The sequence below is a fragment of the Clytia hemisphaerica genome, unplaced genomic scaffold (genome assembly GCF_902728285.1).
Source record: "Clytia hemisphaerica strain Z4C2 unplaced genomic scaffold, Clytia hemisphaerica genome assembly, whole genome shotgun sequence".
In the NCBI taxonomy this organism is placed as follows: domain Eukaryota; kingdom Metazoa; phylum Cnidaria; class Hydrozoa; order Leptothecata; family Clytiidae; genus Clytia; species Clytia hemisphaerica.
In genome coordinates this window covers 1270499-1296138 of record NW_027104192.1, presented here as the reverse complement: position 1 = coordinate 1296138, position 25640 = coordinate 1270499, and the positions used below count along the sequence as shown (strand labels likewise).

The 25640-nt window shown below is 34.1% G+C and overlaps 2 protein-coding genes across 2 annotated transcripts in view; both read left to right on the top strand.

The window, feature by feature from the left end:
• Window positions 1-25640, top strand: part of LOC136815166 (beta-1,3-galactosyl-O-glycosyl-glycoprotein beta-1,6-N-acetylglucosaminyltransferase 4-like) — a 71554-nt gene that overhangs the window by 5815 nt on the left and 40099 nt on the right. Inside the window, exon 2 of the mRNA XM_067071615.1 lies at window positions 8653-8707. The gene's annotated coding sequence lies outside the window, so the exon portion shown is untranslated. The remainder of the gene's footprint in view (window positions 1-8652; window positions 8708-25640) is intronic.
• Window positions 12099-24592, top strand: LOC136815167 (bone morphogenetic protein 4-like). The gene is made up of 2 exons (XM_067071616.1): window positions 12099-13070; window positions 23065-24592. The coding sequence occupies exons 1-2, from the start codon at window positions 12809-12811 to the stop codon at window positions 23955-23957; spliced, it is 1155 nt and encodes a 384-aa protein (XP_066927717.1). The 5' UTR covers window positions 12099-12808; the 3' UTR covers window positions 23958-24592.

The window sequence follows — 25640 nt, the reverse complement described above, 5'->3', positions numbered from 1 at the left end:
TTACATCCGTATGGACGAACATTTCCAGAGGGTAATCCGAGAAAATTTCCAGGGGGTGCTTTTTCATTTTTCCAAGGGGGGTAAAAAGCTATGTAAAGATTTCCAGGGAGTAAAAGACTGATTTTAGTTCGTCCACCCTCACTTTAAGGTATAAAAATAATTTTTCCAAGGGTATTTTTGCAAATTTTGCCATTTTCCAGGGGTTATCCACACATTTTCAATAATTTCTTTTTGACTTAAAAAGATTCGTCTAACCCCCTGTTTTTTATGGAACAGCCCATTTTGCGAGGTCGTAGACCAACCAACTACTTCAATGGGATAGCGCTTCTTTGATGCCATTAAAAGTAGTTTATTTGACATTTTTTAGTTTTGTTTAAAAATATTTCGCGGACAAGACCTTTCCAAATTTCCTTTGGGATTTAATTTTTTAATGACACTCAAATTCGCGAAATCCGCGAAATTTAATCCCCACGAAATTTTATCCCATATAAAATAAGAGAAGAATTTTCGGCAAGAAGATATTTTAGCAAATCCTATCTAACTTTTTAATCCTATCTGACTGGAGGTATAATACTAAGTATTTCAGCTGAAAAAGTTTTTCGATAAAATTCTAAACCAAAGCTAAAGAAAATTGAATTTGGCGAGAATTGAGGTTTGGCGAGAATTGAGGTTTGGCGAGTTTAGCGAATTTCTGATTGCTTGGAGAAAATTAGCTTGAAAGGAAATTATTATTATAAGAATGGTCAACTAAAAATGCTTATATAATGCTTGGTAAGAATTTTTGATCACTCACTCTCACATGTCATTAATTCCATTTAATTTATCTCTTAATTACAAATTATTCATTTGAAGTGGAAAATGAAATCTTATCACGATTATCAAAGAGAAAACAATATGGGAACCATTTGATATCAACGTTGAGAAAGTGTGATTTCCGATATATTTTGAAAAAATAATCCGGAAATCGAATATCTTATACGGTTCCGGACGAAAGTACCGGCATGCGAATTCTTGAGCATGCGCTATAAAAGGGAGAGATTAGTAGACGTGTCATCTCATTGCAACGCAAAGGTCGTGTACTTAAACCGTATTTAATTATTTGACGTATTTCTTTTTTCATTTACGCGTTCTTACCACGTAAAATGACGGACAACAGCTGACCGACTGAGAAGACACAGAAGCAGAACCGAGAAAATCGATACGGGTACGAGGAGGAGATTCACCGGCAGATTTATTTATTTATTTAACGACCCAAGGTTTTTGTCCTGCCAAAAGATCGGTCAGATTGGCGAACGAAGGCCGACCCCTATAGCTCGAGGGAGGTAGGTTTTCGTCCAAGGGAGGAGCTCGTTAGTTCAGGGAGTTCCTTAGGTTTATTTATAATTATACAAGGATAAGGAAGATCAAGATACATAGACAACGGTCACCATAAAACGAAGAAAATTGAGATATAATGAGAAATGATTTAAGACGGACTTAATTTAGAGACTTAGCATATACATACTTGACCGGAGAGATGAGAAAAATGTTTGTTCGTCATACAATTGATCTTGTTTATAGATAATATATAATACATTTCTTGTGATTATGTAATTCGTTTAACTTTATTCATATTATCTATTTATATTATGTATAATTATATATTACAGGCCTTGCCTTACAAAGATAATCCAATTGTCTCCAAGAGAGAGTAGTCATGTTTAATGTCTGGATATTGTGTACTGATAAGGAGGAAAAGTTAAGATTACTGATTATTGATCTGATTTCCGCTCAGATAAGCTATTGGCAACACATGGTAGTATGTTTCTATATTTTTTGAGGGGTGGAGGCTTTTCACTTGGAAATGTGCGACATTGATATACAGCTGGAAAATTACTTGTGTAAACTATTTCAGAAAAAAATATTCTCAAACTTTTTTTAACTTTTAAGAAATTTTGTGAACATTTTCAAAGCTGAACTGCAGAATTTCAACTACTTTTTCATCACTGAAATAAATTTTTCCATAGCTTAGAAAATAACATCTCAAAGTTGAGCGAGCCTGCCTGTGTTATAAGAATACACGTTTTTTTATAAGAACAAACTATGTTAGAACTTGAAGTTTCGATGGCTAAAATATTAAGAACATGGTTAAGAAAACTTTTGGGCGAAAAACTAAAAAAAGTTAAGAACATCCTAAGGCTTCAAATTTTCGACTGTTCTTATAAAAAAACGTGTATTATAAGTTGAATACCGTATTTATTTCGAATAAACGACCCCTTCTTTTAAACGCCCCTTCTAATTAACGCCCCTCTTTTAAGGAAAAACCTTTAATGGACGTCCCCTCGAGTAAACGCCCCCCTTCGAATGAAAGTATGATATGAAGAATAACTTACATATACAACAATAATTGTATTGAACTGGTTTTGACCCATTTCTACATCCTTAAATTGACATATTTGCGGAACGACCGTTTTGAGGGCGCGAAGCGCCCGAAAGGGAGTGTAGCATCCTTTCTCTAGATCTGGGCGTGTGGCGTAAAAAATTTGTATATGCACGAAATTTTCAAAAAAAATCGTCCGGTGACATATCGACTTTGCTTCGTGTTGGATGGGATCAATTTTCTGTAGCACTATTAAAAGTATCTGTTTTGTAAAAATATTTATTGCAATAGAATATGATTGATATCAAAAGTATTATAAAGTAAGACTTTTGATTAAAATTGCAACTTTTGTACAATTAATAGTAAGAGTGTCAAAGCTTTATCTTCTTTGCTTTTTTTCCCCGCCTGTTCTAAATTTCGGTCCTAGGCCTTTTCTGCGTTTCATTTTCAAAACAACAAAGATGGCCTTGAAAACCAACGAATCTCTTCGGTTTTTGAGGTGCACGCATTAACCTTTGGACTGATTATGGCCCATTGAAAGGTAAATCTTAATTTTTTTTCACCTCTATAGTTTCAACGACCTCTGGAATGTTACATTATAGTACTTTTTCTTTGTGTTGACTTTTTTGTATTAAATTGGATTTCATCTCAAAAACAAATGTTTTTTTCTCGGCCATGTGTTTCATGGATATCATATGGCCATGTTTTCTTTCCACAGGCTTATTTTTATTCATATGGGTCGTGTGTTTATTCCATTTTACTCTAACTATAATTATTTTCATCTCTTCTGTCTTCAGGGTTCAGGTGAAGGAGCTTGATTGATGTGATGCGATCGGCCGACGACTGGCTGAATCAGCAGTGTTTCAGAGTTTTGGTGGGTGAACGTGCACAACAAAGAAGCAGCATAAAACCAAATTATACATAGCATTATGACTGTTGACTGTATGAACAGATTGTGATTGATGGAGAATAATAAAATGGTACTGCTGAATATAAATTGTGCCAGTTCCATGTTATTCTGTGCAATGTTTACGAGACAAAAGAGAAGACTGTACTGGAAAGCAGAATCAAAATGATAATTACTAGTTGCTATTTTTGTCATTGAAGATTTCTTCAATATTTATTCGATAATGGAATCATTTTGATTTGGCTTGATTGATTGTTGATTCCGACTCTCGAGAAATTTTTGTTTCACATAACATTGGAGCTTGATCATCATCAATTACACGTCTTTTTTTTTTTAAGAAACACACTTGCTTTTAAGAAACATAAGGCTCAGAATGCATGCCTAAAAACTAAGAAACATTTAAGAAACATGCTGAGGCTGAGAATGGGAAAATAACATTTTTTAATTCGGTTTTTTATAAGAACCTTCCAATCAAGGCTAATGTCAAAAAGTTTAGAAACATGTAAGAAACATTTAAGGCTCAAAAGGCCGATTTCTTAAGAAACATTGAGGCTGCTTGGTAAAACTAGTTTCTTAAAAAAACAAAACGTGTAGAATAATGCCGATTTATATTTGTACGATAAAGTGATAACAAAAGCATGATTGATGGCTTTAGCCCAAAAGACAATTAAATGATAAAAGTACCTATATGTTACTTTTGATGCTAGCTCGAATATATTTTCAAACAAGATATCTTTCACAAAAAAGTGTTTTTACCGGCGAATCAACTTATATTTTCATAAACTCTTTGACATGAGATTGTAGATAACGCTTGTTATTATTACCGCCTAATAAATAGTAATGGCATTACTTTAATATACTTATATATATATGAATTATAGAAGTTTTTGAATTTTATTCTGCAAGGCAAGGTTCTTGAAAAAATTAGTTTTGACTGGTTTGGATTGATTTTATAAATGAAACATTGGGAACATCTTTTTGCCGAACACACAATATCGCAAAAATAGACTCACAAAAAGAAAAAATTTCATCACACAAAAAAATCTCACTACTGTAGTCTTGATAAGTTACTGGAAATTATTGCTAGGCTGCTGATTCCTTTTCGCAAAATTGATGCTACATTTTAAGTGAATGATATCATAAAGAGGTAGCACATTTTGAGAGATTGTATACTAGGTTCTAATGGCTGAAAAGCTCAAGATCATCTTTCAAACTACGCACTATTTTCTTTTAAATTTTGAAGGGAAATGTATAATATAATTTTTGAATTGTTGTTAAATTTGTCTTTGTAAAAGTTTTATAGAGAGCTAAGTAATTGTTTCAAAAACTCACAAAAAGATGGGATAAAAGTCTTTCAATTTATTCAGATAAACTACCAGCCTAAAACCTAATGTAATATCTTTGTTGTTGGTCATTCAGCCATTGCACAAAAAACATGTGTGTTCTTTTTTGTCACTTGCACTCTTTTTTATAAGAACCAGTAAATTTTTTTAAAGGTTTGGCTGTCCTTTTTTGCACTTTGAGCCTGAAATTGTTTTTGAATTGCTCAAAACCCGGCGTATTTAACTTTTGAGCCTCGTATTGTTCTTATAAAAAAGAAAGAGTTGAGTTGGAAAACATTATCAATAAAAGTTTGACTTATAAAAATAATTTGTTAGTGTCGAAACTTCTTCGCTTTGCGAAAACGGAACGGTCGTTCCGCAACCCCTTTTATGTTGATTTTACCCAAACAATAATGAAAAGGCAAAATAAGGTTCCAACAAGTTACTAAAATGATCTTGTCTCTAAATCATTTAATAAACGCCCTCATTCTTTTAAACACCCCCTCAAATAAACGCCCTCTTAAGAACCAAAAAATTTAACAAACGCCCTGGGCGTTTATTCGAAGTCATACGGTGCCAACTTTTTTACACTATTCCATACTTTCTAGACAAAATTTAGAAACGTAAGCTGGAGTTGCTTATAAAAAACATGTAAAGGTCTTTTCTATCACTACCCCTTACCTCGGACTGCGAAAATTAACTCTCGAAGTTGTTGTCCAAATTTCCAGCTGGAAATACAGAGCTGTTCCTATTAAGTATCATAGAACTTTTTTCCACGCAAAGCATTGTGGGCAATTCTCGGAGGTCAAATCTGAGTTTTCACGTTAAGCCGATATCGTCTATTGTTGTATTATGCTGATATAAACAAAAAAATTTTCTTTCCCTCGTTCTGATCATCTTGCTCCGCAACCGTGTCAATCCAATGTGAAAAAGTGTAAATTAAAATTGATGAGTAAGCAAACGATATCACTCTTATTTAAAAACAAAGCTTTTATAAAACTCTACTGCCAAAATAATTTATATGTGCGCATGTGCACATTCCCAGCGAGCACTAATCACCTTTTAAAGCACTGTTAATGACCAAATCATTTTCTTAAAGATATTTTAGTATGACCCCACATTGAAATTTTCATTCATAATTTTAGTCTAATAGCTCTTTATTTCTTGTTGGCTCTGCTCCAAGTCACTATATTGCTGTCCAAATTTTTCTGTCTAAAGTCATTTTTGTCACAACTCTCTTGTACGGTTTTATCTACTACAGTGTGTCCAAAGCAAAGTGGAAAAGATTAAAATTGACACAATTTGACTTTCTATAATAATGTTGTTTTTCATTTCATTAGATTTAAATCATTTCATAACATTAAAAATTAAGGTTTTTTTTTCATTTCATAATTCAATATCCTTACATTTTACGGGGAAATCATTCGCAAATATTCTTACGGCATTCTGTCAATTTTGAACACTCTTTTGAAAATTTACTTTTATCGAAGTCGACAAAAATGGTTGACCGTGAGAAATTTGTTTAATCTGAATCTGTTGTATATCTGAGCCCATTAAAACGTGATAACAAGTTGACAAATACTGGATTAATTAAAAAACTATAAACAAACCAATCATTTCCTCCTAAAAGGAGTTTAGTTTCATCACGTGGTACAGAATTAACCAATCAGAATATAGTATTTCCCTCCACAATGATTGAACAGCCAATCAGGTTCACGCGATCATATATGGTTCAGTCACGTGATCGTCAAATCAACCAATGACGTGTCAAAGAGGTGTTAAAAGATTAAGGATAATCCTTTGTCATCAGAGGAAGTCATTCATTGACAGGAGACTCGGTAAAATTTTTGAGATCACGATAGTATTTCTCAGTGTCGGTTCTGAACAAAGATTCAGTTTTTTATAAGAGTCATTAAATTTTATTGACGCTTTGTACCTCAAATTGTTCTTATCATATTCTTATTGCTTGAAAAAATCGTACAGAGCGCGCCAAAAAAACAAACCGGTTAACAAGAGACAATAGTGGCGGAGTTTATTTTTTGAATTAGTAGTGCAAAGGTTGAATTACACTGTATTCATTATGTAAAATTAGTCAAAGTTCATCTTTAGGCATCAAAATCTGAGAGTAATAATACACCTTTTCGACCGTAGTCTCGTGTTCAGGCGCGTGTCACTTTATTATTTAATTATCCCCCTAAACTCGATCCAATCTTTTTTTACACCTTTTTCTATTGTTTGTAGGTGCGAAGACTGGGACAGTTTTAGGGTGGTAAAACGGACAAAAAAATGCCAGCGTGGAAATTGGCTACGGTCGAAAAGGTGTATTTGGTTATTTACTTTTTAATGAGAAACAATAATTAAGAACAATAATTTCAAAACTTTCAGAACAAAAGAATTTCAAGCAATTTATTTACTTTACAAAGTATTAAAGCCTAAGAAGCCGCAACTTTTCCCTGAAAATAAGAACAAGCTTAGCGGGTTCTAACTGTAAAACATAAGAACAAGCTTAGGGGGTTCTAACTGTAAAACATAAGAACAAGCTTAGGGGGTTCTAACTGTAAAACATAAGAACAAGCTTAGGGGGTTCTAACTGTAAAAATAAGAACAAACTTAGGGGGTTCTAACTGTAAAAAATAAGAACAAACTTAGGGGGTTCTAACTGTAAAAAATAAGACCATCCGAGCTTTGACAAGAATCACTTGGGAAAAGTTTCTCAGTCCTGGCCTACCAAAATTTTAAATAAAGTTCAATCCCGTTTACAGTACCTGAAAAACTATCATAATTCTTCTCAATATGATATTTGGTTGATGTTTTAATCATCTTCAATTCGAAAGGATTTGATTATCAACACCATCTTTTTCACTGCAGAAGATTTCCGCCGTATAATTGACACATGAAAATGAGAATGCTAATCACCCTACAACTTCCTCTTGTCGCCTCTATGATTAGCTTTTCTCGAAACTTTGTACGGAACTTTTATTTGGACAGATCTAGAAAGTATTAAAACTATCCGCATTTTATTGGGAGGGGTCTTTTACACAGTACACAACTCACTAGATAATTGGTAAAATATATCTGGTTTGCTCGAAGCCCAGCGAAACCCTTCAACCTTGTTAGTAATTTCAATTCCAGGAAATAAAGATCTTTTATATTTTCCTCCTTAGAAATTGAAGTCAAAACAAAAATAGACTAGCAGTGTCGCAATTTCTTTCATTTTTTGTCCTTGAAAATTTGTTTAATTGAGAGATCTTAGTTTCCGTTTATTTGTCATTTAACAGAATATCTCGGGGAAATGATCCATCGAACCCGATAATTATAATATCGTAATGATATTGAAAAATTAACAATCTTACACTTATGAAAGACCTGTTGTCTCGTTTCTGACATCGAAGACTATTTTACTTTCCATCCGGACTATAATGTATCCGTATCCCACATCATAATGGGCCATTCAATTTTTAAACCATACAGGGGGCGGACGAACTTTTCCAGGGGCAATCCGAGAAGAATTTCCAGGATGTCCAAAGAAGTGTTTTGTCGTTTTTCCGGGGGTAATAAGCTATTTATTTTTAAGCTTCCAGGGGTTAAACGACTGATATTGGTTCGTCCACCCTCACTTTAAGACATGAAAATTTTTTCCAGGTTCTTTTTTGCATATTTTGCCATTTTCCAGGGAGTATCCACACATTTCCAAGAAATTAGTTTTGACTTGAAAAGGTTCCTCCACCCCCTGTATGAAGATTTTTTGGAACAGCCCAATGGATGACCATCAGTTAGCTTTTTAAAACAGGTACACTTCCTTGTATGGATTGGTTTCAAACTCTAATGGAGATTTATAGTGTGTCCAGGGAGCCAGCGGGTGGAGAAAATAAGCATGTCTCAATCTTAATCAATTAAACAAATTTAAACGGTTTAAGACGGCCCAGGACTAGCTGACAAGTAGGTCTCTATGACCAAAACCACTGTTTTTTTACCCCACCCAATTAAAGTCAGCAAATTATTTGAAAATTTGTATACTGTAGTGAATTACAGTAAGTTGATTATTTTTGTTTCAATTTTTGTAGGAGCCGGACTTATGAAAATATCTTGAAATACAATGAAGCAAAGAATTTCATCGAGGTATGTCTTATATTTTTACTAAGTCTATGGTCATCGCCTAAATAAGATGGTTCGCCTGAATAAACGTCGCCAGTTTTTTTGGCAACATCCAATTCTTAAGATCCTTGAATGTTCATTGATTTGACCATATGCATTGTTTTAATACCTGCTTTGTTTATAGTTAATCTTTCATTAATGATGGATATCTTATAATTTGACTTGTAAAATTGGTGTTAATGAGCGGGACAAATTATAATGTAATAGAGCTAAAAGGTGCGCGGGTGTTTCAATCGAAAAGTTGTTAGTGTCAGTCAGCAACATTGAAAAGCAGCATCGGATATCTGTTTTAGATTTATACTTTTTCAGGATAGGTGTAATTATTTTGTTTTCCGTTAACTTGTAATAGAGAGATGATAAATGATATTAGCCTTGTCAGCGGGGTTTTTCGGAGCAAAGTTGTCTCGGAATGGTCTTTCTGGGGTCTGTCTCTATCTGATCTTCCACATGACTTATACGCGATCTGCTGTATGGCCGAAATCGTTTCATTTTGCTGTGTAACTCCCAAGCTATACAGATCTGCGTTAAAATCGACAGGTAAAAGGCCTATATGAAATATTCTCTGGCTGCTAGGTGTCATCAACCCACTTATATACGATTGTAATTTCACCCTTTGCTTAATAAAGGTTCTGGACACTCTTGTCGTACCTCCTCTCAAAAAGGCCTCTAAATACATTCGAGAACGGCCGCTCAAACCAAGCTGTTGAAGCACATTAATGTGTACAGTGTTCTACCATCTTTAGATGGAGGTAATTTCTGAGTTTTATCCATGGAATCGATTTGTAGTGATCAAACATTCTCTATCTTTGAGGAACCCTTTCCAGTTTTTCCAGACACTCTTTAGAGATCAAAAATCAAACATTCTCTCTTTTGGTAAAATATCTTGAAATATCTTTCATTTCACTCTCGTATTGTTTTTGTGATTAATGTATTCGTTTTGAGACCTGAGTAACAATGGTAGGGTCTCGCAATCGTTTCCAATCGGACTATCGCGGGGAACACAGTTTTCAGAGTTAACGACTTGTTTTTGTAGGAAGGGAAAATTGAATTGATATTGCAATGTTCTTCAATATCTCACCGGAATGTCATAAAATACTCATTCATCGAATATAGGATGTCTATGGTCATTAAATGATGATATTATTTTTAACCAGGTGTAAATATCAAGCATCGCCATAAAAAAAATATGATCTCACCAAAGTCACTTTATCACTTAGTGCCGTTTGCACAACAGACAGTATACTTTTACAGCATTTTTTTACTTTACTTTTTTGGTTATTTTGACTGTTGAAGTAATTTTTTAATGAACTATGGCTGTTGACCCTTTTCTCTTACCAGCGCCTATAACTACTTGTTTTACTGCTCTTAGTTTTCTTAAAATCTTCAATCCGAACTTATCTACTTTTTAAAAGGACCACTAAAGGACCCTGCTCCTTACAATGTTCTGTCCAGTTCATAGATAGCCGATCCGGCTGGCCGTGAATCCCGTGAAAACACTCGAAAGACTGCTTAAAAGTCCTAGACTACTGGGCTATCCACGCAAATATAGACTGTGTCTATCTTACACCTGATCAAATCAAAGGATAGGTTACACAAGATAAAGTGTTAGGGCATTTTACCAATGACGACAGGTTTTGAACGTGTGAACAAAAATGACTTCTTTTTTCCAAGATGTAATCAATCTTTATCTCTCTCTGATTCAGATATACGTTGTTGTTGATGATGGATCAAAACTGTAAATCTTGTTACTTCATATTTCATCATGTATTTAGATCTCACTATGACGTCATTTTTCGATGAAGTCGTGAGGTTTGGGGACTTTATTCGTTCTAATTTTCATGACTGGCAGAATTCTGAAAACATGGACACCACAAATGATTTCAAACCTCCTTATCCGTGTTTTGTTGTGAATAAATAGCCAACCGATCCGTTGAGGATATCAATATAACTGATCTGGAGGACTGAAATGAGTCATGAGCTGGACTCAGGAGTGCTTCTTGACCAGGTTTCAAATCTCGATTGCAGAAAGCCAATCTACTGGTTGAAAGTGTCAGTTTTAACGCACGAGAACCTACGCTCGATATTTTTGATCGAAATATGGCACTTTATTTTATTCGGTGTCCCTTTATTCTTCCTTACGTTTTTTGCCACCGAAAAAGAGGCTAAAACCCAAATCAGCGATTTTTCGAGAATTTTCCGCTTGATTGCCTCAAACGAAAGACAGATAAAATCGTAAGATCATTGGCTGACTCACTGATTACTTTTGTTGTGCGCTTTGTCTCCGTTGCAAGTGGGTTTCCATGGTGATAAGGTTTTATCGTTTCCAACATCTAAATTCGTTGATTAAAAGAAGTGTATGATGATTTCGTTAGTAAACGATAGATGATCGTAACCAAGAGAGCCTGACTCTAGTATGGGTATTTTACCTTTAGTTTTACACTGATGACCTCCTAAAAACCCTAACTTAAAGCTCTGTAATTGATAAAGATTTTTGTCGGTGGGTTATACAGTAGTGAGCAGGGAGCGAGCATCGATACTTTTATCAATACCTTCTTCTTAAAGCATGGATGGCATTTAACCTTTACACTGAAAAGCCATTCTCGATCGAAAGAGACAGGGGTGGGACTGGTATGATTATCGTTCTCGCACTGATGATGTCAGGCATGCTTTGTTCTAAAACACACACACAACAAAAAAGACCATTCGCATTGTCGTACTTCCTTCACCCGTAGAAAACCTGAGTTTATTTTTGAAATATTAGACGTAAGTTCGTTGTTTAGTATTTCTCACGTTGAAACTGATTCGCAAACTCTTTCCAAAACATTCCATCTCTGCGTTATGATTCTTTAGTTAGAAATGACTGTTAAGTTCAATGTGTAGCATTTCTCCTTTGGAATCTGCCTAGATCTAATGACGGGGGAAATCGTCATATTTCGTAGAATATAAGGTTTTATTAATTGAACGACCGCAAAAATACATGGTTACCCTATAAGGAGAAAAGCCTGGAACTGGACGCGTCATCTGATACGTCAGTAGGCTGTTAAAATACCGAAAAGAGTCTTGATTTCGCAAGCCAATCAAAATGTAACAAAAAAGAAAAAATGTGGAATGATGCTTCAAAACAAAAGAAGAAGGGTAATAAAAAATAGGGGCAGTAAAAAATTAATCATAAAAATGCAATAAAATGTTTATGATGATGAAACATTATGTTTCCATGAAAAGAGAAGTGAAAAGAACACAATGATTGCTTTATTTTTATGATTGATTGTTGACTGATTAAGGAACAAAAGCTATTTAAAATTCTTGTTGTTGAATTGAATAGATGTAGGGGTAATTAAATGCTCGTAAAAATTGTATAAAAGGCATTAGATTAAAACAATCATAACATGAAATCGTCACTTTGAAATAACTCGCAATCACTCAGGTACGGCCGCAACACGCGTATTATTTTTTATCCAAAACAAACACCAAAAACGTACTGAAAAATATTCGGAGTTATTTACATCTATACAATTTGAAGAAGAACTTGTTTGCCAAAAGTAGGAAACCGAGATATTGCTATATTTACTACACACACCAACAGCAAACGGCATTCAGCACATCATTACCGACCGCAAGAATATTGGAACGACTGCGCGTAGAATCAGATTTTCTCATTTTGTTATTTAAACATATATGGTATAGACATACTAACATTACAGATCAGACAACATTTTTTAGGTGTCATTGATTGAGCGACTTGAATCGTTGATAAAAGATTACGGAATAAGGATTTTTCTTTATAATCTGTCACCTCATACATACTTTGTTACAAACACCTTCACCGAACCAATCGTCGCGTCGACGAAAATCAGCTACTAATAACCCATTGTACAGCGGGAATTATCTGCCATATAGACAAATCCTTTTGTTCAACGTCATTTCACAGTAGTCGTCAGATGTTACAGACGCGCTGACAGTTTCCAACACGGAGAATTTCATTTTTAAAATCGCTTGGTTTTGTTGGAGTGTAGTGGGTTTACACAAATCCAATATTTCTGAATATACTTTTCACATAATTTCAAAATGTATCGATTTGAACTCGAAGGTTTATTTCTAGCTGTTGTTATCCTGATTTTACACACGCCGCGGTCAACTGACTCCGCCCCAGTATTCACGGACAACACAAATAAAAAACTCACGGCAGCTGAAAACGTGCATCGCGATCGTGCCAAAAGCTTCGAGGATATTCCGACCTACATTAAAGACTTGTATGGCATCGTATCGAAACAGAAACGTCCTGACCTGATGCACCACAGTGACTCCGTCAGAAGTTACTTCGATGAAGGTTTGTTATATTTTCATTCAGTGGATATTGTCTGAAGCTGACTGAGTTTTCCTCATCTCCTTAGATATTGTTCTTTGACCTGGACACGTTTAGAAAGCAGACATCTTTTTCAGTTTTAATGTCAAAAAGGCAACTTAATCTGACTAAAAAAAAAATTGGGTCAAGTTGGTGACTTCTAGTATCCATACTAAAAGTTCAACACACCTACAGTTCAATTTTCTTACAACCTTTGATGTTTTTGAAGGTAAAAATCAGGGTGTATTTTTCAACAATGTTTTGTAACCATTAAGTTTATTTTTGAACACGTAATTTCCTTGTTAATGGATGCTACTAATCGGTCATAAGGGGCATCATTACGGTTGCTAAACGCTGTTGTTTAAAGAGTAGTCAAAATTCTTCTGCATATTCTTTCCCTAATGTTATCGCTAGTAATTTCAACGAGAGAAATAGTTACAAAATTACAAGATAAATCTGTCATTCTGATTTTCAAAATTTTTATCTTTTTTTTGCCAATTTTCAAAAAAAAGAAATTTTTATCTTTCGTTTCTCATGCTGATAAAACTTATTCAATCTTGAAAAGAAGACAGTTATTATGATTTCGCTTTGAAGATAAGGCGCACAAAAATTTTGATGACCCTGATCGCTCGACTGCTCTATCTGTATGTGTAATTCTAATCTTAATGAATCGCCTTATCTTCTTTGAGTACTATCCCAAAGGCTTTAAAGTTTCTGATTTTGTGTTTTATTGTGCCTGCCTGCAATCAGAATCTCGTCAAAATATACTATCATACGTGATACAATCTCGTGCGCAATGTCAACTCTAGCTACTTAATGGCTATTTTATCCTCGAACGTTCAAACAATAATTTGATTTTAGATTTATCCATTTATTGTACAACAATTAGCATTTCTTTATGGAATCAAAACTCGTTATAACTTCCTCAGAAAGCTCACTTAACGGCTTCAACCGGGACATTCCTTCATAAACCAAAAACCAAATAAAGTATTCTGAAGTGAAGTAATGCCAAAGAATTCTTCATTCAACATTCCTTGACATACCTAACTTTTTCCTTCTTTCATTAACAAAAAAATTATTTTGTATTATTAGCATCGCAATTTCCGATCTAAATTATTGAGAAAATGAGCTGCGAAAAAGTGTCGTTAGAAACTTGTACAGGAATAACGTAAATTGTGCTGTTATGTGAAAAAGTGCTGGTTAAAAAAGTCCTTATTCAACATGTTCTGATGCTGCATGCATAGCAATTTTTGTATCACTAGATTTGTACCAAACACTCTGTCTTAACTCTCCTTTTTTTAAACTTGACAAAATTTCATTTTCATTTTCACTCCTTATAGGACCTTTAGAGTTAGTGAATCATTTTCAATTAGGGGTCATTCGTATTTTGTACAATTTCTTTCACATACAAATGATTCTATTCATACCTTAAGAAATTTCAACTTCTTTTTTCTTCTTGACTGTATTTCAAAGTATTTCGAAACAACTAGTAAACAGACTACATAATCGTGAAATTATATTTTGACGTCGAAGCCAATTTAGGGCTATTAACTTCCGTTTTTCATCAAGCTATTTTTATGCTTGCCTTTTTGATAGAAGAGACTATCAACAATTTTCTCGGAACTTTCATTTCATCTTTCTTGTGGTTTTTCGGTTATGGCGATTTTTTCTTACGTCAGCTGAGTTATGGGTTTCGCTTTTTTGTTGTGTCTCGTGTTCTGCCAGTTTTGCCAAAATTCTGTCTCTGGAAATGCTTCCTTCATTAAGATATAATGCTTATTTAAGCATTAGTATATCATATAGCACATAACAATCATTAATGTTGTTGCTACATAGATTGGTCATTTTGATGCTACTTAAGTTTGATTTTTAAGTACCAAGTTATAACCAAAAACAAAGAAACGTACTGAGCACGTCGTTAACTACCAGCTTTTAGCATTTTGATTGATCAAAGTACCTTTTAAGTGTAACCTATTAGCCCGTTATGTTTCAACCAATGCGGTTCGGTGTTTTCCTGGAAACCAAAACATGACTCGGAAGATCTCCTCTGTATTGCTAGTATAATGTGTCCCTACTAAAGAGAGTGAGTTATTTACGGAAATATTCAAATTAGAGTTTTAAATGGCTTGGAATTTCATGTATGCTAAATTAAATCTAGATAGCGTCAGAAATATTATCTGGACAAGATAGCAAACCTGCCGGAAATTGAACAAGTTATTAATTTTGTAAGAAAAACACACAAGTTCATAAAAACAACCCATGACACTTTACAAACTTCAACTAAAAAACTCGATTTCTCTTCTTTAATTATAGTTCCGAAACAGTTGTCCATTCTTGAAATCCTTCTTGAAGACTGAAGCCAATATCGTTTTCGATTGTATTTTTTAGGACGTGAGCTGTATATGTAGTAGGTAGTTCCAGTTAAAAAGGAAAGAGTTTTTCTAGAATTTGCCCTGAAAAGTGAAGGGGGGTCTAATATGAGTGTATGGAAATTATTCTTGGGGTTTATCAAAACTTTTCAAAGAGAAGTTGTGCATTTGTCCGTGCATTCGTTGTAAATTCATTCTCTCCTCTCCAATTAAGGCTGAAGTCAAACCATGGCCATGAGAGAAGAAACAAATTCGCTAGTTATTTATTGCAGGAGGGGTGTTTAAAAAACAAGCTCTTTGCTAAATTTTTGATATAGGAATCCACGCAGCAATTAATTAGCTTTGGTATGAAAAATGCCCGGGGGGGCACTGGGTTTGCGGACTGACGGTATGTGCGGGCCAAAAATTGGCTTTTAAAATTGCACCCTTACAGTGCAGCAAAAATCAGTGAAAATCATACCCTTAGAGTGCATTTTCCCCAAAATTTTTTATCGTTTTCGTGCAAAAAATGGTCAAAATTCTAGCATTTTTGGTCAAAATATCTAGATTTTTCAAAAATTTTCTGTAATTTCTACCCTTACAGCGCAGGCGGCAAAAAACCCACCCTTACAGTGCATTTCTGATGCCTTGAAAAATACACCCTTAGTGCCCGCACATACCCGTCAGTCATTTTGCTTGGCTGCCCCCCCCGGGGAAAAATGGTATGTTTATTACAAACATTTGACAGACAACAATACAAAGCAGAGCACAAATAAGCATAAACATTGATTCTGATATCAAATAGGGAAATATTTTATCATATTAATCCAGTTAAAATCTCATCTTCTATTCTAAAAAGGCGCTTTTTCGTAAAAAGCAAAAGCTTTCAGAAGCAATAGTTAAGAGTGATAGATTATTTGATTGAATTATGTTACCATTTTAATGGGATTAAATTTTGTTATCTCGCGAGTAAATACACACACAAAGTTTTAAACCTAGGGTATCCATTACCCGAGAAGACCTCATTTTTGAAAGCTTCTTTGTAATAAATAATTAGAGGCTAGATACTGGCTAGGGGTGACGCTATCAAATTTGCTTGATCAAGATTTCTTTTTACGATAACATCGTTCGCTAATTTGTTTATAGTCTTTCTTGACGTTTGATTAGGTACAGGGATACCGAAACATTGTTTTTTCGATTGTTTTTTATTTTAGTTTTGGTTTGAAAAGGTCCAGAAAGGTCATCACTCTTTTGTCAAAAGGATAAAGGCCACGATCTGACAAAAATCGGTCAAAAATAGACGATAAGGCCAGGTTTTGGCAAAAAGTTTACGATTCACAATATCACTTCACTCGATACTCCTGACCAAAATGAAAAGCAATTGTGTTAGAACGCTTTGCTCGATTATCCCTTGTCAAAATAACAATCAGTCCTATAGAAACTTTGAACGAAAATGAAAGATGTCCCTTCATGATGAGATGTGACAACCACTAACGAAGCCATTAGAAAGCATTAACGTTAATTAAAAACACACTATCAAAGAAGCAAGATTTTCTGCAGCGTAGATTACGTTCTTGATTACCTTGTAGTAATTTGAAATAGATAAAAAGTTATTTTCCATTGATAAAAGCGACCAAAAGAGCAATCGAAACATTTGTTGCCGAAAACTTGTAGATAACATTCTTTAAAATTAAAAAGTCAGAGAAGAAAAAAAGGACTTTTTTAACTTGTATGTACAGAGTACTTTCTCACTTATGCTGATTATTTTCAAAGTTCAGACTTAAGTGTAGGCGGTATTTGACCACCAACCTCTAAAGCCCGTGAGGATAGACAGAGATGTTAAGATTCCCTGTAACAGTGAAAACAAGCAAGCTAAGTATTAAAGCTTATAACAGTTCCAGTCTTTATTTACGAGTTCAGTGTGTTCAACCTCCAATAAGAAAGGATTGACATGGAGTTGACCTAGAAGTGTAAATATGACATTTCAAAGATAGCTCGACGTTGTATCTTCTCTTTTTAGAGTTCATAATATCTCCATCGGAAATAAATCAGAAATTTTATGATTACCTGTGTGTCCACATTACAAGGAATTTTTAGAGCAGGAAATGGTGCGAGCCGAGTGCAATTAAAGGTGTGATTAACGCGTTATGTGTTAGCGGAAACGACAGCTCATTCTCGCAGGTAATTGAGGAATTAGGAGGACTTCGGCTATTCTAGTCTCGACAGCTAGCAAATATCTCGTAATCATCGTATTTCCCTTTGTTTTCGTGACCACAAATAATAAAATATCTTTAGCTTAAACGTATCTACCTGTTCACGCTTTATTGAAGGTTCTGCTGTATGGCTTTGTTACAGAGTGAGGAAAGTCAATTCTAAACGTCATCATATTAGAGGTCTGTGAATTGTGTTGTTGTGGTTGTTGCTGGAGATTTTGTTTACTTTTTAAAACGTTTCGAAGATAGTTACAGCCTAAAATATATGGTTATTGTACAGATAACTTGAGTTATCTTGCTTAGTCATTGTTTATTTTGTTTTCATTTGTTTGTTCAACGCACGGTTAGTGTTTCCTGGCATTCCACTTTTACATTTCCTGCTATTAGCGAAAAAGTTGAATCTCAACTAGACATGACGATCGCATTATCCCACGCAGTGAAACATTGAAGAATAGTTTTGCGAAGACTGTCTACGAATAGTATTTTTACAGGAAAAAGTGTTTCAAAACAAACGATTTTTTTTTTTGGCATCCTTCCGAAGTAATGATTGTTTTTATGTAATCTCATAGAATTTGGTCGTTGATGGAAATCTTTATGATAGTGGGCGTCTCCTTTTGTTTGTTTTTAGAGCGCAAAATAAAATATGGCATGGGGTCAAGGTCAAGGTAGCCTGGAAATCAAGGCTGTAAAATAGGTTTTTAACTTGATGGTTGCACGCTGCTAAGAAAAAAAACTTAGCACTTGATATACAGACATCTAAGAAGATCAGGTTGTACACAAGGAACATCAAAATGAAAACAGTCCCGGCAGAACAACCGTAAAAGAAGGGAGGTTGAAGGCTCAAAATGAGATAAAATTTGCCAGAAAAAATTTATTAGGTCACTGTTGCAAAACCACACTGTGAAGCCATATTGTTAAATTATAATATTGTGCAATTGGGAAAGTGGAAACCAAAATACGAAATATCAGAGCAACAAGCATTGCACGCGTAATATCATTCCACATTATATTTAGTGTACAGAATCAACTATCAACCACCATATAGAAATTCTTTCATCTCTTCATTTTTAAGATTGTTGTTGGCATCTTGCCAATTTGTCTCTTTTGAGGTAAGACAGGAATGCCTAAAGATTGCAACACGAATTACTGAGCTATGCATCTGACGTCATATCCATGCGCACAAGTTATCGAGATTTCTACTCTGAATTTTCTTACAAAAAGAAACCTTCTAAATTTCTACAGCTTTGTAGGTCTTTTTAGAGAAAGCTTTGGTGAAAGTGCCAATAGACCTTTGTTGGTTTTGATAGAGGTGACTCGTTCAAACAAAATGAAAAAATGACCTTGGCAGACTTTGTGGAGCTGGGAAAAACTTTTTGATATTTTTCATAAGCAAAGTTCTTATCTTCCACCAACGATCTTGACATCTCATCTTTTTAAGAATTCCCTTGCAAAAGCCCAATTATGTGGTCACCCATTTGCAGAAACATTCAAAATCAGTGTAAATCATACTAAATAGTTGGCAAATTGCCAGCAAATTCAACAAACACAGAAATTGTGTGTTTTTCATTTTAGTTTATCTTGATGATGTGGGATGTTTTATAAGAACTTTAAACTGAGCATTGCATTGATTTTTATAAAATACAGGAAATGTTAAGAATTTCCATTGTATTCAAACAATTATTCTTTCGTTTGGAGAACCTTCAAAAAATAACAAGAGTTAAGTTTTCAAGCCCTGGTATCCTCTACTAATGATACTTGAGGATAAATTTTAAAATGTCATTTGAACTTTTCTTTAAAGGCCCTAAATTTATGCTTACAAAAATGTTTTCGTATTTTGTAATCGTTATTTGCACGGTGATTAAGAACTAACCGTACACTACTTAAATTTCGAAAGCAATTTGAAAGGAAGTTTTAAAATAAACTTTCTCTTAAAGAACGTCTATGTATTTGGAAGTTTTCCAAGAAATATTTGATTGCAGTAAATAGTCCCATTATTATGGAGTCATAAAGTGGACCTAGAAAATCGGTATTATTGACATGCACGTTGAAATTTTTATTGTAAGCAATTTTGAAGGTGTACAAACCACCCTGACTGGCTGAGTATGAAATAATTGGTATTTTACCGGCTTCGTGTTAGTCAACACCCAAATCTAATTTGAAGAGTTCACAGGTTTTGGCAACGTTTAGTAGATTGCTTATAAAGAAAATGAAGCAATTGAAATGTTTTTGATTGGTGCTAATTTTTGTGTCTCCATTTTTCTTTTTCAAACATCTCTTTAATGCTGGAGAATTTAATAATTTGGCCCACTCAATATCAAACATACGAAACTTTTATCAATTCGACCGATCTTAATTTCTTCATTACCGTTCGTCTGCTACCAAGAGATTTTAATCGTATGTCTACAATCTCGGAATTTATATACACGCTTTTTTTTTTATAAGAATGGTGTTTTTTCAATTCATCATGAATATTCTTAACTTTTTGGCGAAAATCATCCAAAAATATTCTTACGGTATTCTTAGGTTAAGATCGAAATTGGCAATCTACAGGTTAAAATGCATTAAAAATGGCATTCTTAGGTTCGGTTGCTAAATTCCATGATGGTGATATTCTTACCATATTCTTAATTTTTTGGCCATTTTCATCATGGACATTCTTATAAAGTGTATTCTTATAAAAAAAAAAGCGTGTATCACAAAGGAAATCCAAAATCTCGAGACACTATATATGATTCGATTTAGATTTGTCTTCTAATGTAGTCAAAAGATTATTACTTGGCAAATGTTCACTTGTCTCCTTTTCGATTGATACCGGACTGGCATCAGTTCGCTCAGATTAAGGCATGTTTAAAATTCCAAACTAATTGAAAACGTCGCCCAATTTCTTTTTACTTTGGGGCTATTTCGCTCATTAAGTATCTGTTTAAGGGAATGATTAAAATACGATTATAACAAAACTCGTTATTTATGTAAAGAGCTTAATTTTTTGCCGCTAAAATCTAGCTAAGAACCTAACTTAGCTAGCTAACTACGCTAAAAACTTTGGGTTTTTTATTTGAATGCACAATATCTTTGTGGGATCTGTAAAAAAGAGGGTTCATCCCCCACGTTTAAAAGTAAATTATTAATCTTAAAAAATATTCAATAGCTTTAATTGCATTCTTAAATAATTGTCCCCGGTAATTTACGTACTAATTTTCCCAAACGATGAGGTCAGGCGTACAGGAAATCAACTAAAATATCTTTAGGGAGAAATTATAACATATTTAGATGCCTTCGACAAATATTTGTCGACTAATTATGAGAATATGCACAAGGCATTTTATGTTAATGACCCTATTATGATTTAAAGGCGAAACAGGGTCACATGTTAATGATTTTGTTAAAGTGGTTTCATAATAATATGCTTATAAATTCAATGGAAGGTATTCAAAAATATTTCCATGTGCAGTCAGATAAGTGTTACGCGTGGGCCTCATTGAACCGATCTAGCCTTATTAAAAATCATTAATGTGATACCTTAATTCCATACCTCAATTAAGATTTTCTTTCTGCCACAGATATTTTTTATACCACTGAAAGATTTTCGTCAATAAAAATGATGAAGATCGCATAGTCATTAGTGGTTGATACTTTGTTATTTCTGTTTTCAATATTTTGAAGTTTTGCCAAGTTTTGCTCCATTATTCAAATGCTTAGATTAGAGCTTTTTGCCTCCATGAGACAGGTAAGTAAAGATTTGAGAAGCCCCATGCTCCAATGCTTTTCTTATTTTCGCCATAATGAGCCCGAAACCCTTCGAATGACCATCGAGGCTCAATATTTTTTGATGGCCATCTTGATGGTTTTTATTGAAAAGTTTTAGTCGTCAAGGGAGAAAAAATTCAATCATCAGCTTTAGGGTTTTAACGCAAGCTAATCGTATACATGATTTAATCGCGTACATGATTTAAAATTCTATCACTTTTAACATACAGAAGGAGAAAAATTGTTAAGTATTATAAGACTCGTTGACAGCTTAATGCTTTCTGAAAGGTGTTTGAAAGTTTTTCATTGCATCTCGTTATTTAAAGGTTTTTAATCGTGTGAAAAAATTTTAAACGAAGTCATTTGAAGAAGGTAGATTTGAAAGATGGCTTTAAGATAACCGCATGTGTGTCTGATTGTATAAGATTGAGGAATCTAGGAGGTGTGTGAAGGCTTTGGAATCGATTTGCTAAATTTCAAGATAAAAAAATCAAAATTATCAAAATTATTAAAATGGGTCTGTTAAAAAGAGAATGTTACTGTTCTCGATCATCTTGGCTTTCAAATCTTAGACATTTTACAAACATTTTTTAGAAATCCCGTTCAAATTCTCAACTTTGTAGATACGTCCAACTTACATCCATTTAACATCCATACCGATAACGATAACGTCTGTTTAGTCGAAAAATTCAGACATTCGGAAAACAAGATCATCAAAATACCATCCACTAATGATATTACAATTTAACAAACAAAGATATATTATTTTCGAGTTAAAAAAATCATAGGGAATTTTCTTTGATCATTTAAGCATGCTTTAAATTATACGTAAGCAATTTAAAGGGTATATGGAACAACATGCCACTAGCATTCAAAAGACGTCCCGAGGATTTTTATACGTATTTGGAATCAACTTAGTCATTTTCACAGCACATAGTTCTGTTTTATCATTTTTTATAAATCTGAGTATTTGAAATCTTGAAGCTGTAAAAATACACAAATTCAGTACACTTCTTGGTAAATTTTAAAATACAAGGTTTTCAATGTGTTCTTAAATTTTGATCGAATTTCAGCCTCATGTTCTTATAAATAAAAAATAATTTTCGCCACGTGCACCTATTCCATAAAGAATTCTCCTTGCCAGAACGTTTTCCTTAGTTGACAGCACTTTGAGATAAGTTTCAAGAATGCTTTTGATTGGCTGCCTCTTAAAAATTAGCCAATCAAAGTGCAGCTTTCCTAGAAGGTTTTGAACAAAATTAAGGAAGAAAGTCCAATATTGGGTTGTTTACTTTTAATGACAAATTATTAGTGAGAAATTAAAAATTTTAATTTGTTTTAAGTAGTGTTTATTTTCTTGTGGTCACGAAATCATTGAATTCTACAATAAAGAAGCATGCTTTAAGAAGGTGTATGAAAAATTCGCCTTTAGCACTGTAAATTGAACTGAAATGCTCAACAAACACGACTTGATCCAATTTTCCATTTTAAAATCAATGAAAATCGGTAAAATGTGTCTGCACTGCAGAAGATGCTCCAGTGTCCAGATCCCATCTTATGTAGAAATTTGGTAATCGTCTTTATTGACTGCAATATTTCACCTGAAACCCATTTGTCTTGATTTTTATCTTATCCTTAACTTAAAGTGTTTCTTTCCTTTTCATCGATCAGGTACTGAAGAGAACGAGAATAAACAACACAAATATCAATTCAATGTTAACGATATCAACCGTAAAGAAGAAAAGATACAAAATGCAGAACTGCATCTCTTCAAACAATATCAACCGAACGGCCAGGGTCGGCCTCGTAGCGCCATGATCCAGATCGATATTATAAACATGCACAACGAGCGTGTAATCAGCTCGCGTATCGTCAGCGTTCATGTACACGGATGGTTACGTTTTCCCGTCACGAAAATAGTTAAACGTTGGGTACGCAAACGTAAGAATAATAAAGGTTTACAAGTTCGCATCCGTAATATTGGAGATGATAAAAACAATGTAAAATTCGGAACCAAAAACACTTTACGGCGTGAACCTATGCTGGTCGTATTCACGAAGCGCGTGAAAGGAAGTAGCCTTGCTGCTCTGCTGAACGGTAATGGACTCAATATTTTACAGAATAACGAGAAAAAGAAACGAGTTAAGCGGACCATAGTCACTATGAATGATGACAAACCAAATAATCATATAGAGCATCATCACAAAGATGGGCATTTAGAATGCCAGTTAAAACCATTGCGTATAAACACTAGAAACATGGGTTTCGGAGAAAACATTATAAACCCTACAGAAATCAATATTAACCAATGTGTTGGGTCATGCCCAGCTAGAATTAAAGAAGACTTTTTAAACAATCGCCATACTTCACACGCTATTTTTCAAGCTATCGTGGCTGATTCCAGTAGACCAGGCGCAACTCACGACCAACCGGCGCTGCCTTGTTGTTCGCCGTCCGAATTTAAAGATGAGGTGATGATAATTAGCGGACGGAAGGGCTCACAAGAACTAATACAGTTGGTGAAGTTTGAGAAATTGATTGCCACCAAATGTGCTTGTTTGTAGAGCAATGGTAGCTGAATTCGGGACAATCTTATCCCATTGACACTCGCACGCTAGTACAATAAAGTCCATTAAAAGACTCGACAGGCACAATTGGCCAAATAACTTTCTTTAGTTTGTCTGTAGTTATGTTGATGCAATCGTAGAACCATTTCTTCTCCCGATAATTTATCCTGGAAATTGCCCTTTAATTTTCCCTTTTTGTATAAATTTTATATATAATATGTAGTATAGCTTTTATGGTAACTTTTTTTTGTTCAAGTTGCTCATCAGAAAAATTTGCGAACAGCGTCCTACTTACTCAAAGATGTTTCGGGTTTAACAGGAATGGAAAATCGGAATTACTTATCGGATTTCCCTGTATAAAATAGGAAAAAAAAAACCCGGCAGTCAACCGTGACGCTTTTGACAAATATTTTTGACCGTTTTACTTTCGTTTAGAGAGAGAAAGAATATTTATATAGTCAACCCCCTTTTCGTTTTTTTACAAAATGAAGAGAAATTCCTTAATTTATATAATGTGAATAATATTATATAGTCATAAATTCTTACAGATATTTAAAATTTTAAAGAAAAAGAAATATTTTATACATACAGAGATTTGCTTATAGAAAATAGTAGAGAATTAGAGAGAACAACTCGCTTTGTTTTATCTTTCCAACCTCAACGAAGAGTTATTTTCTTTGCTCCAGTCACACCAAAATTATGTGAGTTTTCGGCGGAATACTTCAATCAGATTAAAAATCGATAAATCTTTTGAATTTTGAATATTTTACGTGCATTTAACTATGTGAATGAGTTTGAGATGAGCTGGCAATGGTCTTGAATGGTCTTGAAGGTGCTATTTTTTGCTAGAAATAAAACAGGCAGTGGTTTTTGCGTATGTTTATTTTATGCGGATGAGCAATTTTACGTGATTTCGCGAGATTTATTTTTGCGAAAAAGCTTAAAATCCACGAAAAGGCAAAATTTAACATTGCGAAATTAATATAATTGCTCTGTCAAATTTAGCTGACAACGAACTTTAGTGCTTCATGAAAATTTCGTTTGTTAATTGATGCGAGATTCTATACGTTTACAAATTTCTACGGTACATTAAAAATCGGTTAACTTTCGTTATCGATTTACAGAGAGATTCGAATTGCAGAAAGTATTTTAAGAAGGTTTCTCCTTGACGGGGAACATGGAAATTAATTCGAAAATCAGTGCCTTTTTATCACTCCCCGCCCCGCGGGGTGTTATCGGTGTTCGGATTTGTTGTTAGTCATGTGGTACGTCCATGTGAGTTGTTTGTATTGTATATAACGTACAACAAATTACAACAACCAGTACGTATCGTTATTACTGTGAATGTTCATATCACATCCAATCAACGTCCTTATCAAAAGCAAATGAAACAATGAATCTGTCAATCAATCATTGTTATACAAGTTTAAGCACCAAACATTAACGGTTGTAAATGGTTTTAAAATCGCCTGACCGATGATGTGTATATTAAGTACCTTATTTTTGAGCACCATTACATTGGAAACTTTTCGCGAATATGTAACAATTTCGCGGTCGAAAATACACATTTGATAGTAAATTATTGTAGTGTTGTTATGAAACCGAATCAAATCATATTTCGAGAAAGTGGATTTTAAGGACTGGCGCCATCATTATCACCATTATTTAAGTGTAAACATT